The sequence below is a fragment of the Chiloscyllium plagiosum genome, unplaced genomic scaffold (genome assembly GCF_037043375.1).
Source record: "Chiloscyllium plagiosum isolate Xiang-an unplaced genomic scaffold, Cpla_swu_hap1 HiC_scaffold_24, whole genome shotgun sequence".
NCBI lineage: Eukaryota > Metazoa > Chordata > Chondrichthyes > Orectolobiformes > Hemiscylliidae > Chiloscyllium > Chiloscyllium plagiosum.
In genome coordinates this window covers 52,360,579-52,375,497 of record NW_028270162.1, presented here as the reverse complement: position 1 = coordinate 52,375,497, position 14,919 = coordinate 52,360,579, and the positions used below count along the sequence as shown (strand labels likewise).

Below are 14,919 nucleotides of genomic sequence, written 5' to 3'. Positions count from 1 at the left end.
GGGTCTCAGGGCTGCAGTTTTGCCACTCTAACCTACAAACCTTTTCTTGAGGCAGGAATTACAGAAGCTGCTTATCCAAATCCATTTGAACTGTTGATCTACTCCAGAGGGCTATTTTGAGCTCTTTAAAAGCATATACCATATACTCTTTACTGTTCAAGATTCGTAGTGTTCATATTCACTATAAAATAATCTTTCTCTGACTCTACATTTCCCCCCTACTCCCTATCCTTGTTATAACACAGTCTTTCAAAGTTTGTCATTTTGCTTGTTTACACTGAGTATTTGCACCAGTGAATAACCATTAGATGGAGCATAAACATATTTTAAAGATGTCAAGAAATAATGTCTGTTCTCACTGGGAGCCATTTATTGAAGCCTATTTTTAACAGGTGATGTTTTCAAATGTATCACGTTCATAGTCCGAATATTAGTGAAATAACTGGCTAGTTGGTAATGTATAGCATGTAACTGTACGTGCACATCACGATCTTGAAAACAAATCTTTTTGGACGAGAAAGGTAGACTGTTTTTCTTTATACCTGCTGAGTTTCTCCAGTATTTCGTTTTCAAAAGGGTATGGTGTTTTGATGTGTAATTGTTGAATTGCAACCTTTATACAAGTTTTTGTATTGAACTGTGCAATAATATCATTTAAATACCTAATTATTATCTCCTCACAGTTGCGCCGAATGCAGGAGATGATTGCTCAGATGCAGGCACAAATGCGAATGAAGCCTGCAGATAATGGAGATGGACACTAAGTGGTAAACCAATTCTGCTTCTAGTTACAGGTAAGAATTGCTGTTAATCTTAACTCCACCCTAATTCTGGAACTGAAATTGTGTCAGAATGATGTAGTTAGTTGTGAGGGGTTTCATTTCGGTCATCTCTCATTCATGTAAACCCAGCTTCTGAGTGTCCATTCAGTTAAACTATTTTCTCATGAAACTAGCTCTTGGGTCTTTACATGCCTGAATCATCGTTCATTTAACCTATTTGTCAGGGTTTCATAAACACAGACACATTTTATTCATGACTGCTCTAACTATAATCTATTTCTCTAAGCATCCTCAAAACGTCTTGATGGAAATGCAAGGGTGTGGAATGTCCACTGGGATTTTCCTGATCTCTCAATTCCAACAGAAAATGACTGAAACTCTCCAGATATGGGCATAAATGGCCACCTTTAGCTCTCAGGCAAGTTCTGCTGGCATTGGGATTTTCAGAACCATAGGGGTCCATTAAGGACTGTCTCCATTTCTAAATTGTGAAAAGGCTGTTGACATTGAAGAGTTAATGTGAAGCATTTTTTGACCAGAGCAAAAAGCACAATTGTGGAACATTTTGTCCTATTGTTGGCTGAATGGAGTCTGATTGCAAAGTGCAATCAAAGAAGCAACAGCTGGAAGGCTGCTGCGAGAAATGATTTATTTTTTCATAAATGTTTTGGATTGTATAGTTCTACCACAGAGTTTCTAATTTGGGACAGGAATGTATGTGAAAATATGAAACTTGGGAGAAAATGGGGAAACTGTCAGCTGCATTTACAACAATACCCCAAAGAATCCTCCCACTGCTTCTGTTTAATTGCTTCCACCTCGGCATGTTTTTCATGCTATCCAATCAGACTGTTGTGTGGTTCTGTGGAATTTGAACTGTGGGGCTGGCCAGAGGTCACATGGACCCACAGATATGTCTGACTTTTTTTTGTTGAAATTGTTTTGATGCTGGGTGGAGGTGGTGGGGGGGGTTGATGTTTACATTTCAGAATGCATTAAATTACAAACTTTTGTTGTATCTCTGAACAGCTTCCTTGTGGTGCGGGCGATTCGGGTTATCTTATCCCCAGATAAATGCTGTAAGCATTTGACTGACACAACTGTCAATGGAGTTGTGGAGTCCTCACAAAGCTAACCGTGTTGTTTTCCTTCAGATAAAAACTGCAGCAACATTCCCACTATTCTCAGCTCTGGAATTGAAATTCCTGTAATTTTGGTCTTTTTTGGAAATTGTTAAATCATATGACACAGGAATCCATTCAGCTCATCATGCCTTTGCTGGTTTTTGATAAGAGTTCCATAAGAACAGGAGTAGGCTGTTGCACCATTCCATAGGATGATGGCTTAATCTGATTAGTACCCCTCCCCTGCGCTGTCACTATAGCCCTGCAGGTTTTTTCATTTTTATGTTATATTTCCAATTCTCTCTTGCAACTGAATCTATTTCTAATAAGCTTTCAAGTACAGTGCTGTATTCCAGATTGTGTAAATTTTCAAATCTTCAATTTCATAGAGTCATAGAGCTGTACAGCACAGAAACAGATCCTTTCGTCCAGCTCATCCATGCCGATCAGATATTCTAAATTAATCTAGTCCCATTTGCCAGCATTTGGCCCTTATCCCTCTAAACGCTTCCTATTCATGCACCCATCCAGATGCCTCGTTCTTTTGCCAATTAGCCAGAACATGTCCCCTCTGGTTACCAATCTCGTATGAGTGAAAATGGTTTCTCTGTGACAAGTCTTTTGACTTCTAAATGCCTCTGTTAAAATCTCCCCTTTACATTCTCTGCCCTAATGAAGGTAATTCTTGTCTGTCCACACAATTAAAGTCTCCAATAGTGGTTATAATTCTGGGAAATCTCCCCACACTCTGCCCATGTCCTTAGCAGGGTATTTTTTCACTTTCACTAGGCTCAATAATAAGTGGCCGGTCCACTTTGTCGATTTGCTGACCCATGACCTGGAAGGAAGCCATCAAAGTTAGAGACATGCAGACTAATGACTTATATGATTATACTCCAGTATCTACATCTTTGGCAACAAGAGTAGATCAGAGTCTAGGAGTTCTGCAGCCTCGGGTGCAGCTCCAGTAACATTCAAACTTGACTCTATTCAGGACAAAGCAGCCCACATGATTGGCACCCCATTCACCACCTTCGACATTGACTTGTCACAATGGACAGTGGCAACAATAGGTGCCACCTACAAAATATACTGCAATAATTCATCAAGGGGCCTTGAGTGTACCTTCCAAACCCACCACCACCTGCAAGTACCCCTCCAAGCCACTCACCATCCTGACTTGGACTATATCACCATTCCTTCACAGTTACTAGCTCAAAAACCTGGAGCTCCTTCACTCTTAGCATTGTGGGTCTACTTACACCATATGGATGTCAGCAGTTCAAGAAGGCAGTTCACCATCACCTCCATGGGCACTAAATGCTGGCATTGCCAAAGGTGCCTGCATCCCATGAATGAATTTTCTTTTAAATCCTTGTCACAGCAGAATTTTATATTTTATTTAAATTCAGTTTTTATTAAACTTGATATATAATTTTTTTTGGAGGAAGAACACCTCATCTTCCTCCTTGGAACACTTCAACCCCAGGGCATCAATATGAACATCACCAGTTTTCTTGTTTCCCCTCCCCCCACCTTACCCCAGTTCCAACCTGCCAGCTCAGCACCATCACCATGACCTGACCTACTTGCCAATCTTTCTTCCTACCTATCTGCTCCACCCTCCTCTCCGACCTATCACCATTATCCCCATCTCCATTCACCTATTGCAATCTTAACTACCTTCTCCCTGGTCCCTCTTGTTTATCTCTCCAACCCGGAGGCTTCCAGCCTCATTCCTGATGCTCCTGTCCGAAACATTGATTTTCCTGCTCCTCGGATGCTGCCTGATCTACTGTGCTTTTCCAACACCACTCTAAATCTTGACTCTGATCTCCAGCATCTGCAATCCTCACTTTCCGCTATAATTTTGTTGCTTGCTTCATTAGAACCAAACAGCACAGCAAATCTCCTTTCTTTGTTCTTTAGAAAACAAATCCAATTACTTATTCCCATGCTTTTCCTACCTCACAGCCGTTCAATTTTTCAACTTTTCAAATGTACATCCTATTCCATTTTAAAAGCTGCTGTTGAATCTGCTGATCCAGAGATTTGAGATTAACATAACTTGCTATATTTGGAAAAGCATTCTCTCCTTTGTTTTTGCAAAAGTTTGAAGTTCATCCAGGAGATGAACCAAATCCTCATGGATATTTTAATCAATAATCGAAAAGTGGGAATCATTCCTCTAAATTAATGAACTTTTGAGTTCATGAACCCCCTGGAACCTTGGCAGAAAGCAATATGAAACTAAAACATCAGTGATTCAGCCTCTAGTCTGTGCTGAATTTGCAGATATCAGTCAGGCATAATTCATCCACTTGACTGTAGTCACTTCATGTTTAAAAAAAGAGCTAGATGAAACTCTGAGATCCACTTTTGCAACATCTACCTATAAAAATGTATTCGACCCCTAGGAGTAGGCTCCACTCCTGCTTCATGTAGATATCTTCAACGCAAATGAAAGGCAAGATTGGGCATGGATTTCTGCTCTAAAACTTAACTGCTGAATGCACTTTTCAGTGTGGGACTCAAATATAGAAGTGTGAGCCTCTGTGGCTGTTTTAAGTCAGTTGGTCGTTGTCAGACCAATAATAAGGGTGTTACGCATTTGCAAGGAGAAATAGATTGGCATAGAACCATATTTATGATTGCAGGGTCTTTCCTGAATAAGAGGTGAAGACAGGATCACCATCACTTAGTGTTCGCCACAGAGGAAGAGCATAATAGCACTCCCTATACAGACTCTCCAAAGAATGTCAGGGCAGACAGATAGAACTATAGACTGACATGATCTTCAGAGATTTTAAATAATAGAACATGCAATTGTGTTGTCTAGAAATGAGAATCTGAGCAGAATGCAGCAAAGTCAAGATGGACGTTTGTACTTTGACATTTTTTGACATCTGATTCAGAGAATCATTGAATAATGCAGTATAAAAGGAGGCTTCTCAGCCCATTCTATCTGTGCTAAACATTCCACCCCTGCTCCTCCTTTCACCCCCATTGACCTTTGGAGTTTTTTCCCCATTCAGCTAATTGTCCAATTCCTTTTTGAATGCCAAGTCTGGTTCTATTGCCTGCCATCTTAAAAGCTATGACCTTCAGTTACTGCCCTTTTGCTATTGGAAGCAGTTTCTTCTGATTCACTGCATCAAAATCCCCTTCACAGTTTTGAACACTACTGTCAAGGTGGTTCTTAACCTTCTCTGCTCTGAGGAGAAGAGCTGCAGCTCCTCCAGTCTCTCTGCACAGGCTACCATTCTATCTGTGGAACTGTTTTAGCAAATGTCTTCTTCACCTCTTCTTTGATGTCCTTTATAAAATGTGGTGCCGAGCGAAGTCCCATAACTGTGGTGAAAACTGGGAATTTTGTCCCTCTTGTCGTTCATACTAATTAATTGTTCAGTGACATTTTTGGCATAATATTAAGACTCTTGACATCGTAATAAACTTTACATCATTTTTACTTGCTCAGATAATAAATTACTTTGAATGGAATGTAATTGTTTTAGTTCATCAGTCGGAGTAAAAATATTGTATGCGATACCTGTGATGCATGTAAATGTACAATGATAAGGCTGCTGGCTGTTAGTAACACCATTGTGCTTTTCTTTATAGGGAAGTCCCATGGTTGCAAACACTCTTGATGTGTCTCGAATTCAATGCTGACTGTATGAGTTTATGGCAGAACAGAAGAGGAAACAATCTTCACATTCCTTGCATGGAATTTCTGTATCGCTCTATTGTAATCTCAAATATGTCTTCTACCTTGCCTATTTGTATTTGATGTTACTTGATTACAATGGGAATATTTCTACGGTTTTTATATAGTTTGTAAACCTTCATATATAATTGCTGAGCATGCTCAAGCTTTCACAGCCATATAATCCCTTTCTTCCAACTGGCAGATTTTGGTCTGTTTCACTGAGCCTTTGTCAACATCATACAAATGATCATCAATGAGGTGAAACTATAGCTAATAGTGTAGTCCAATGGAATCCCTGAAATAAAATAATCTTCAAGCATTGGCTTAAATTCAACAAAAACAGCCAGAATATCACCCTCTCTTTAATTTGCCAAATAAATTATAGTAAAAAATGCACTGCTGACAAAAAGATCCAAAATGCCAACTGAATTAAACACCATGACCATTCTCCTTTTCAGCTAATTGGCGCAGTTGCTTTGTGTCACAAGTAGTATTCCTGCTGACAAGTTCACCGCTAAGTGACGGTAGTTAATGGTGGTTATTCCCTTCTCCATAATTATTTTTTAGACCTTGATGAAGGGCCAAAGTAAACCAATGGTTACCTATTTACTTGCCAATCTGCAACTGATGCAGCTTAAATGCTTACTCGTGATCTGTTGTCAATGCAGACTATTGTCAAATTACTTTACATCCGGTTCATGCCTCAAAATCTTCATGCCAGCAAAGCTGCTTTTAGAAAATTCCATAGGCTGCAATTCGAAAGTCTACGTGAAATTTCATAATTCGATAAGTTCAAAGAGTGAAATTCAGACATACCACAGATTCCCTTAAATGCTGGTTTACTGAAACATCAAGGTCTAGCTGTGCTGTGAGGTTATTAGCATTTCATACATTTATTAAATGTGCATCTCCAATCATTCCCTTCCACAATTTAGCTATCTTAGGTCTGTAAAACATGCTTGTTCTTTTTGGTTCACATGATGGAAATCTTGCACAGAAGTCAGGAGGTTGAGAATTCATGTCTCAATACTCAAAGACTTGAGCCTTTAATCTATTGCTGATGCACTTAATATTGAGAGAAGACTACATTATTGAAGATGCCACTGTTTGGAATAGATTTTGTTCTTTAGTGGCTCAAGTGAGCAGTCATGGTCCATTGCAAGAACAAAGTATTCTCCCAGTGTCCTGCCAATGGTTTTCTGTCAATTAACACTAGCAATAATAATTACCTGTTTATTTACCTCACTCATATTGGTAGCACCTTGCATCATGCAAAGTGGCTATCATGTTTGTTTACCTAACAGGTTCTGCACTTCAAATTAATTAATTGTCTGGGAAGCACATTGAGAGATTTAAGTGTTCCGGGTATTACATAAATGTAAATCTAGCTTTTTGAACATATCTTAAGCCAAACTACTTGCTTTAGTATAATTGGTGCAGAGTATTCCAGAATTTCTTTCTTGGTTTTTGAGAATAACATGGCACCCAGTTTTCCCTCCTTCCACAAAAACCAAAACAATTAAAGTACTTTGGCATTTAAATCAATAGAATTATGCTATTGATAAATTCTGCTTTAAAAGAAACATTTAGATGCACTCTGAATCTGTAGCTCCATTTATTTTTCTGTTTTGCACAATAAAACCTTATATGACAATATATAAATGGAAATGCATAAAATGTTCTGGAATTTCAAAGTGCAAGATATTTAAGTTCTACACCTGTATTTCCATTGATGCTTTAATTTCAATTGAAACAGTTAAAGCAAGCTTATTGCTTCTCTTCAGCTAACAAAACTGTTTGTTAGGTGATGGAGCTGCAGATATTGTGACATTATTGTCAGAGAAAGATCATTTACTTGATTTATACCTCGTGCTGTGTGCAACTTTTAATGCAATTATTATTTGGTTACAGCATAATAGTTATAACACCAGCTCTTTTAAGTGGCTGAGTTTAACATTAAGGATCTTTTCAGCAGTCCAGCTGCTGCCTATAGAGAGGAACTGGGTGTTTCATGCCTATCTCTTGAGCCAGCCTATTATACATCTTTGTTTTGAAAATGAAGGAGCTTCAGAAACACTAAATGACTGGTTAGTTCTTCAAGGGCCAGTTGACCAAAGGGTAGCACTGCCTCAGTTCTTTGCAGGTGGAAATCTCCTGACCTGCAATGATTCTGAGTGTGGTCAAGATGCATTGCATCGGCGAGAATGTTGCTGCTTCACGTAACCATGGCTTTTGCAATCGTGCGGTTGCTGTGCTCATGGTGTACGAGTTGAGAATACTACATATTGAGTTGCATTCCATTTGAGCTAGGAGGGATAATCTTGGATGCTTAGTTAAGTGTTAAGTCATATTGTTTTCATAGGCACTGTTACGTTCACTAATTGCCTCATGATTGACGGTTATTTTACTTTCCTTTGGTAGGGAAATGGGATTGATTTTGTTTGGCTTAATGCCAATAATCTGCCTCTCTGAGCTTTTGTCAGTAATTTCAAACATTCACAAAAATGCTTTTATCTTTATATACTATGTTTGTTTTGTATTAAGTAGACAATAATAAACTGTACAGGACAGAACCAACTGAGTCTTTGATCATTTTCTTACATTTAACCAGCATTTTACTCAAAGCCTCTATCAGTCGAGAGAACAGGGCTTTGCTGCTCACTGGCTCTTCAATAGATTCCAGGTGACTAGAAAGGACAAAACTGCGTACAGATGTTTTTGCTCCTTTTGTGTTTGTAAAGTAGGGCATTTAATAATAGCCATAAGCAGCAAAAGCTTGTTAATAATGTCTGTGATATTAAGGCCTTAGATCTCTCAAAAAAAGTGGTAATGAAGGATGTCTGCATTTATAAAGATATTATTCACTACTATGGCTTGATTGCCAGAAGTAATCATTAAGATGTGTTGATACTAACTGAGTGAGTGAGATGTATGTGCTCCAATATAACATGATTCTGTGTAACGGATTGAAATATGGTTCCTTGTTTGCAGACTCTGCCCAGATAGTTACTCAATGATTTATTAAAGGAAGTTGTGTTGATATTTCCTCAATGGTCTTTGGGAGGTTAGCCAAAACTAAACTGAGGAAATAGCTTCCACTTAGCTTTTAGAAGCAGTTAGTTGGCTGTGCAGTGGATGTGTAAGCAATCATCCAGTAACAACAACATTTTAAACCAACAAATTACAGGAGATTTTTGCAGCTAGTCTGAACCTATTTCAAATAAGGGTGAAATCTGACTTGGTCCAATTGCACTGTTTTAATTATTTTATTCTTAAAGGCATGTCTAAGCAGCTGCTTAGTTTGGGAACCACTATTTTGATACATCTCATTGCATTTCATCTGACAAAGGCAGTCTAGTGTTAGCTGCTTCACTTAGATGCTTTTAAAATTGCATCGTGCTGAATAGTTACAAAACAAATGTTACTTATGTGTTCAATAGAAGGAAGGAAAAGATTAGAGATTAAGTTGTTCAGAGCCTCATGAGGTTACTTACAAAGTGAGATTGAGCAAGCCCTGGGTGCAAGTTGCTAGTCAGGAACTAAAAGGAGAACACAACAATTTAAATAGGAAATGTGAGGTGTTCTCAATGGGCAAAATAGGGAAATCGTAATATATAACCTTTGAGTTTGTATTTGGTGTCTGTAAATTTCACTGTCAAACTTTCAAACAAGTATTAACAAGCAACAGTAATCATTTTGAACTGCACAAAAATTCCACAAAACAATTGTATATTCTGCAGACACGTCTGCTGCCATATAATTTATGTGCAAACTTGTCATGCTTACTAAAATAACAATTAGCCTTTGTAGTCTCAAAGAGGAACACATAGCCATCAATTGAAATATATGTTCTTTTTTCAATCTTTTTGTTTGTAAAACAATGCGCTCTCTCTAAGCCAAAGAACTGAAACTGCTGGAGAAACTCAACAGATCTAACATGGAGAGAAAACAGAATTAACGTATCAAATTCAGTGACCCTTCTTCAGAATGATTTTTTCTGAATGTAGCTGCACCCATCCAGGCAATTAGAAAATATTCCATCACTTTGCTGACTTGTATCCGAGGTTTTGTGGAGTCAGCATTGACCACTTGTTGCAGAATAATGGGACTTTAATCCACTCTCGTGTCACTGGCAACCCCACAGTGAGAGATTCTGCATTTGCAATGCTACTTGTCATTGAGTGTCATTGGGCTTACTTTGAGTGCTACCACAGGTGACTTGTTAGTGTCATAAAAAATGTTAGAAATGTAGACATGGAAACATACAAGGTAGGAGGAGGCCATTCGAATCTGCTCTGCCATTCATCGCAATCATGGCTGATTGTCCAACTCAATAGCTTAATCCTGCTTTCTCCCCATAACCACCCATTTGCCCCAAGTGCTATATCTAGCCACCTCTTGAATATATTCAATGTTTTGGTATCATCTACTTCCAGTGGTAATGAATTCCACAGCCTCCCCACTCTCTGGGTGAAGAAATGTCTCCACATTCCTGGCCTAAATGGTCCACTCCGAATCCTCAGACAGTGATCCCTAGTTCTGGACACACCCACCATCAGGAACATCCTCCCTGCATCTACCCTGTCTAGTCCTGTTAGAATTTTATAAATCTGAGATTTTGCTTCCCCCCCCCCCCCCCCCCCCCCCGACTCATCTGACCTCTGGCGAAAACAATCCCAACTAGTCAATCTCTCCTCAGATGTCAGTCTCGCTATCCCTGGAATCAGCCTCGTAAACCTTTGCTGCACTCCCTCGAGAGCAAGAGCATCCTTTGTCAGAAAGGAAGATCAAAGCTGTACACAATATTCTAGATGTGGCCTCACCAAGGCCCTGAATAACTGCAACAACACATCCCTGCTCCTGTACTTGAAATCTCTTGCAATGAAGGCCAATATGCCATTTGCCTTGTTTACCACCTGCTGCACTGCATGCTTACCTTCAGTGACTGGTGCACAAGTACACCCTAGTCCTGTTGCACACTCCCCCTCCCAATTTACAACCACTCAGGTAGTAATCTGCCACCTCGTTTTTGCTTCCAAATTGAATAACCTCTAACTTTAGTCAAATTATACTGCATCTGCCACTGATTTGCCCACTCACCCGATCTGTCCAGATCATGCTGAAGGATCTCTGTATCCCTGTAACAGTTCACCTTCCCCCACCCACCCAACTTGGTATCATTTGGAAACTTTGAGATGTTACATTTTGTTCCCTCATCCAAATCATTAATATATACAGGTGGACATTGTGGATAGCTGAAATCCCAGCACCAATCTCTATGGCATCCCACGAGTTACTGCCTGCCAATTTGAAAAGGGCCCATTAATTCCACTCTTGTTTTCTCTCTGCAACCAGTTTTCTATCCATCTCAATACAATTCCCTCAAACCCATGCGCTTTAACTTGCACAATAATCTCTTATGTGGGACTTTGTCAAATGCTTTCTGAAAGTCCAAATATATGGCTCCTCCTTGTCAACTGTACTAGTTACATCTTCTTAAAGTTCTAACAGATTTGTCAAGCATAAGTTCCCATTCTAAATCCATGCTGACACTATGATTCTGCGAAGTGCTCTGCTATAAAGTTCTTGATAATAGATTCGAGAATTCTCCCCATTACTAATGTTAGGCTTACTGATCTGTAATTCCCTGGTTTCTCTCAACCTCCCTTTTCAAATATTGGAGTAAAATTAGCTACCCCAATCTGCAGGGACTCTTCCAGAGTCTATTGAATCCTGGAAGATGACTACCAATGAATCCACTATTTCTATACCACTTCCTGAAGTACTCTGGGATGTTGATTATCATGCCATGGGGATTTATTCACCATCAATCCCCTCATTTTGCCCTGGACTATTTCTCTACTAATATTGATCTACCTCAGTTCTTCCCTCTCACTAAATCTTGCATTCTCCAATATTTCTGGTATTTGATTTGTGTCCTGTTTTGTGAAGTCAGAACCAAAGTATGCATTCAGTTGCTCAGCCATTTCTTTTTTCTTTATTATACATTCCCCCATTTCTGTCTATAGGGGACCTACATTTGTTTTTACTAATCTCTTCCTTTTCACATACCCACAGAGACTCTGAGTGCCTGTCTTTATGTTCTTGCAAGCTTACTTTCTTACTGTATTTTCCCCTTCTTAATCCAGTTGTCCTTCTTTGTGTTCTAAACTACTCCCAATCCTCAGGTTATTATTTTTCTTGGCCAATCTGTATGCTTCTTCCTTGGATGAGATACTGTCTCTAATTTCCTTTGTAATCCATGGATTGGCCTCTTGCCCATTTTACTTTTATGCCGGACAGGAATAAACAGTTGTTACAGTTCCCCCATACGTTCCTATGTTTTCCCCTGCCTATCCACTGTCATCCCTTTAAGTAACTCTCCCAAGGCCAACTCATGCTTCCTCCTCAGAGTTTCCTTTGTTAAGATTCAGCAGCCCAGATGAGATCCTTAACCTGAGCACCAGGCAGGCAACGCAACCTTCAGGACTCTTGATCCTGGTCACAGAGAACAGTGTCTATGGCCCTAAGTGGATTCCAACCTGGCTTTCAAAAGGGAATCCGATAAGCACCGAAACATAGCTGCTGCAGTTATGGGAGAAGGTAGTGTGGCTGGCAGAGAGTTGGCAAGGACGTGACTGATTGATTGAATGGCCTCCTTCTGCGCTGTGACTCATTTAAGATTTGCCAATGATGCCCACATCCTTTGAATGACGAATAAATCTGCAAGCACTTGTTAGAAGCGGAGATCACGTCAACATTTATGGATAATTTACTTGGTTGGGGGAAAGTGCAATCCAGCATACAGGATAGGCATGTTATTAAACCATACTGCACACATAAGGATAAAAGCTTTGGAATAGGCCAAATGGCCTGTTCTAGTTTTGGGAAGGTCAGAAACTCTATCAGGATTCTTAACTCTGAACAGAAATGAGTAATGAGAATCTAGTATTTACATATAAATTAAACCTTGAAATCTTAAATGGACACACACCTAATTATCTGTAGAGTTTTGCATGCTCCTATTTATTAACTGCATTCTCTGAGTTATCATTGCTAATCTCTACAAAATAAGCATTCATCATGATTGAATTTGTGATTGATACATTTTAAAAATTGTACTTGCAGTGATTATAGTTGTCAATTGTGATCTAATTTCATCTTAGAATGTTACCTATGCTGAGGAGCACTGATAAGAACATGTTGTTTAGATCTGTATTTAAAATCAATTTTAATAATAAACTGATCAGCTGTCATTGTGTACCTTTGACTTTTTAAAAACTCATTTGTGGGACATGGACAGCATTGGTTGGGCCAGCATTTAGTGCCTGTCCCTCCTTGCCCCTCAGAAGGTGGTGGTAAGCTGCCTTCATGAACTGCTGCAATCCACATGCCTTTAGGGAGGGAATTTTAGAATTTTGACCCAGTGATTATGAAGAAACAGTGATATATTTGGTGAAAATGTACAATCAACCTATTGAACAGATCAAGGATGGAGGTTCTGAAAAGATTCACTGAAATATGGTTTATATAACTTACAAAAAAAGCTCAACGCTCAGGCATGTCCAGAGGTTTCTTTCAACATTTGTAAAATGTTATGAAATTAAAACACTGGGGGGAAAAAAATCTTTCACAGATTTGTTACAATGGATCAAAGAAAGAAAAATGACCATAAGCAAAATATTAAAGTCCTGGCTTTTTAAGAGCTAATTCCATTTAATTGCTCTTTCATGCATATTCAGTGAATTTATTAAATTATTTTCTGCAAGGTTTGTAATTGCTGGTCAAATGGGATTTATCTACAGGAAAGTGATTTTAAGAAACCTCACACTGTTGTTGTAAAGACCACTTCTTGTATATTCAAAGGGATGAGGAGAAGGCTTCTTAGAAGACTTTGATTATTTTTGTCACATCTAACATTTCAATATTTTACTCACTTACAAAGTCCTCTGGCAAGTGTCCCAGTTTTCTAAAGAAATCCAGTCTATGACTTTGCATACTTTTGTCGTCAGGGGAATCGCAATTGCTTCACTGGTGAAGTGCCCTTTTTGAGAAGGATGGCATAGCTGAAACAGCTTGTGCTGTAAATTCTTCAGGAGAAGTCCATGCAATAACTTAGTAAGATTCTGTTCATCAGCCAAAATTCTGTGGGAAGTTTTATTTTTATCAATGACATCTTCAGAGCTCTAACCGATCATGTCTGTGTTGTCCAAAGTACAACAATGAAATAAAACTAGTAGTGACAAAAAGCTTCACTTTTTTTCCAAAGGACATAATCATCTAGTTCAGCCCTTGCTCAGTTTAGACTTCTGTTTTTTAAAAAATGAACATAGGTAATTAAACTTTGAAATTTGATTGAGAACAGGAGTTGGGTGGCTGTGAAGGTGGACAGGGGGAGCTAGAAAAGGGAGAGAATGTTTTTGAATTATTAGCTAACTTCTTCAATGAAAAGTTTGAACTCACTGAGGTAATGAATTAAAGGCATAGTCATACAGCACCGAAACAGACTCTTCGGTCCAACTTGTCCATGTCGATCAGGATTCCTAAACTGAACCATTTGCAAATGAATGTGCAGTCTCTGGTGTAATGCTGCAGGAATTCAAGAGATACAATGGAGGGAGGTGGGAATGTAATGAATGTTTTTGCCCGGAACATTGTAAATTGGATAATTTAACTTCAACAGTTTTCTTTCATGAAGATTTACATTTATGTGTTATCAGATCTTAAAGAATCTCACAGACAGTGAATTACTTGAGATGACTTTACTGTGTTAGAGACAAATGTATGTAACTGTAACCCCACTGGCACACAGATGAGATCGCGGTGATGACTTTTTGGGCTTAGAAATGTGTGCCAGTTATCTTCAAACACTGGTGTCTGAGAAATTAATGATTTGGAGATGCCTGTGTTGGACTGGGGTGTGCAAAGGTAAACATCACACAACAGCAGGTTATAGTCCAACAGATTTATTTGGAAGCACTAGCTTTCAAAGTGCTGCTCCTTCATCAGAGGTTTACCTCAGATTACAACAGGATCTGGACCAGATGGGCCAATGGGCTGAAAAGAGGCTGATGGAGTTTAATTCAGATAAATGCAAGGTGCTGCATTTTGGGAAAGCAAATCTTAGCAGGTCTAATACACTTAATGGCAAGATCCTAGGGAGTGTTGCTGAACAAAGAGACCTTGGAATGCAGGTTCATAGCTCCTTGAAAGTGGAGTCGCAGGTAGATAGGATAATGAAGAAGACGTTTGGTATGCTTTCCTTTATTGGTCAGAGTATTGAGTACTGAAGTTGGGAGGTCAT

At 39.1% G+C, this 14,919-nt stretch overlaps 1 protein-coding gene across 1 annotated transcript in view; it reads left to right on the top strand.

Moving 5' to 3' along the window:
- LOC122562810 (septin-2) overlaps positions 1-8,188 on the top strand; it is a 140,922-nt gene extending 132,734 nt beyond the window's left edge. Inside the window, exons 13-14 of the mRNA XM_043716054.2 lie at positions 684-794; positions 5,528-8,188. Of these exons, the coding sequence (XP_043571989.1) occupies positions 684-764 (81 nt within the window). The 3' untranslated portion in view covers positions 765-794; positions 5,528-8,188. The remainder of the gene's footprint in view (positions 1-683; positions 795-5,527) is intronic.
- Positions 8,189-14,919: the final 6,731 nt, after the last annotated feature.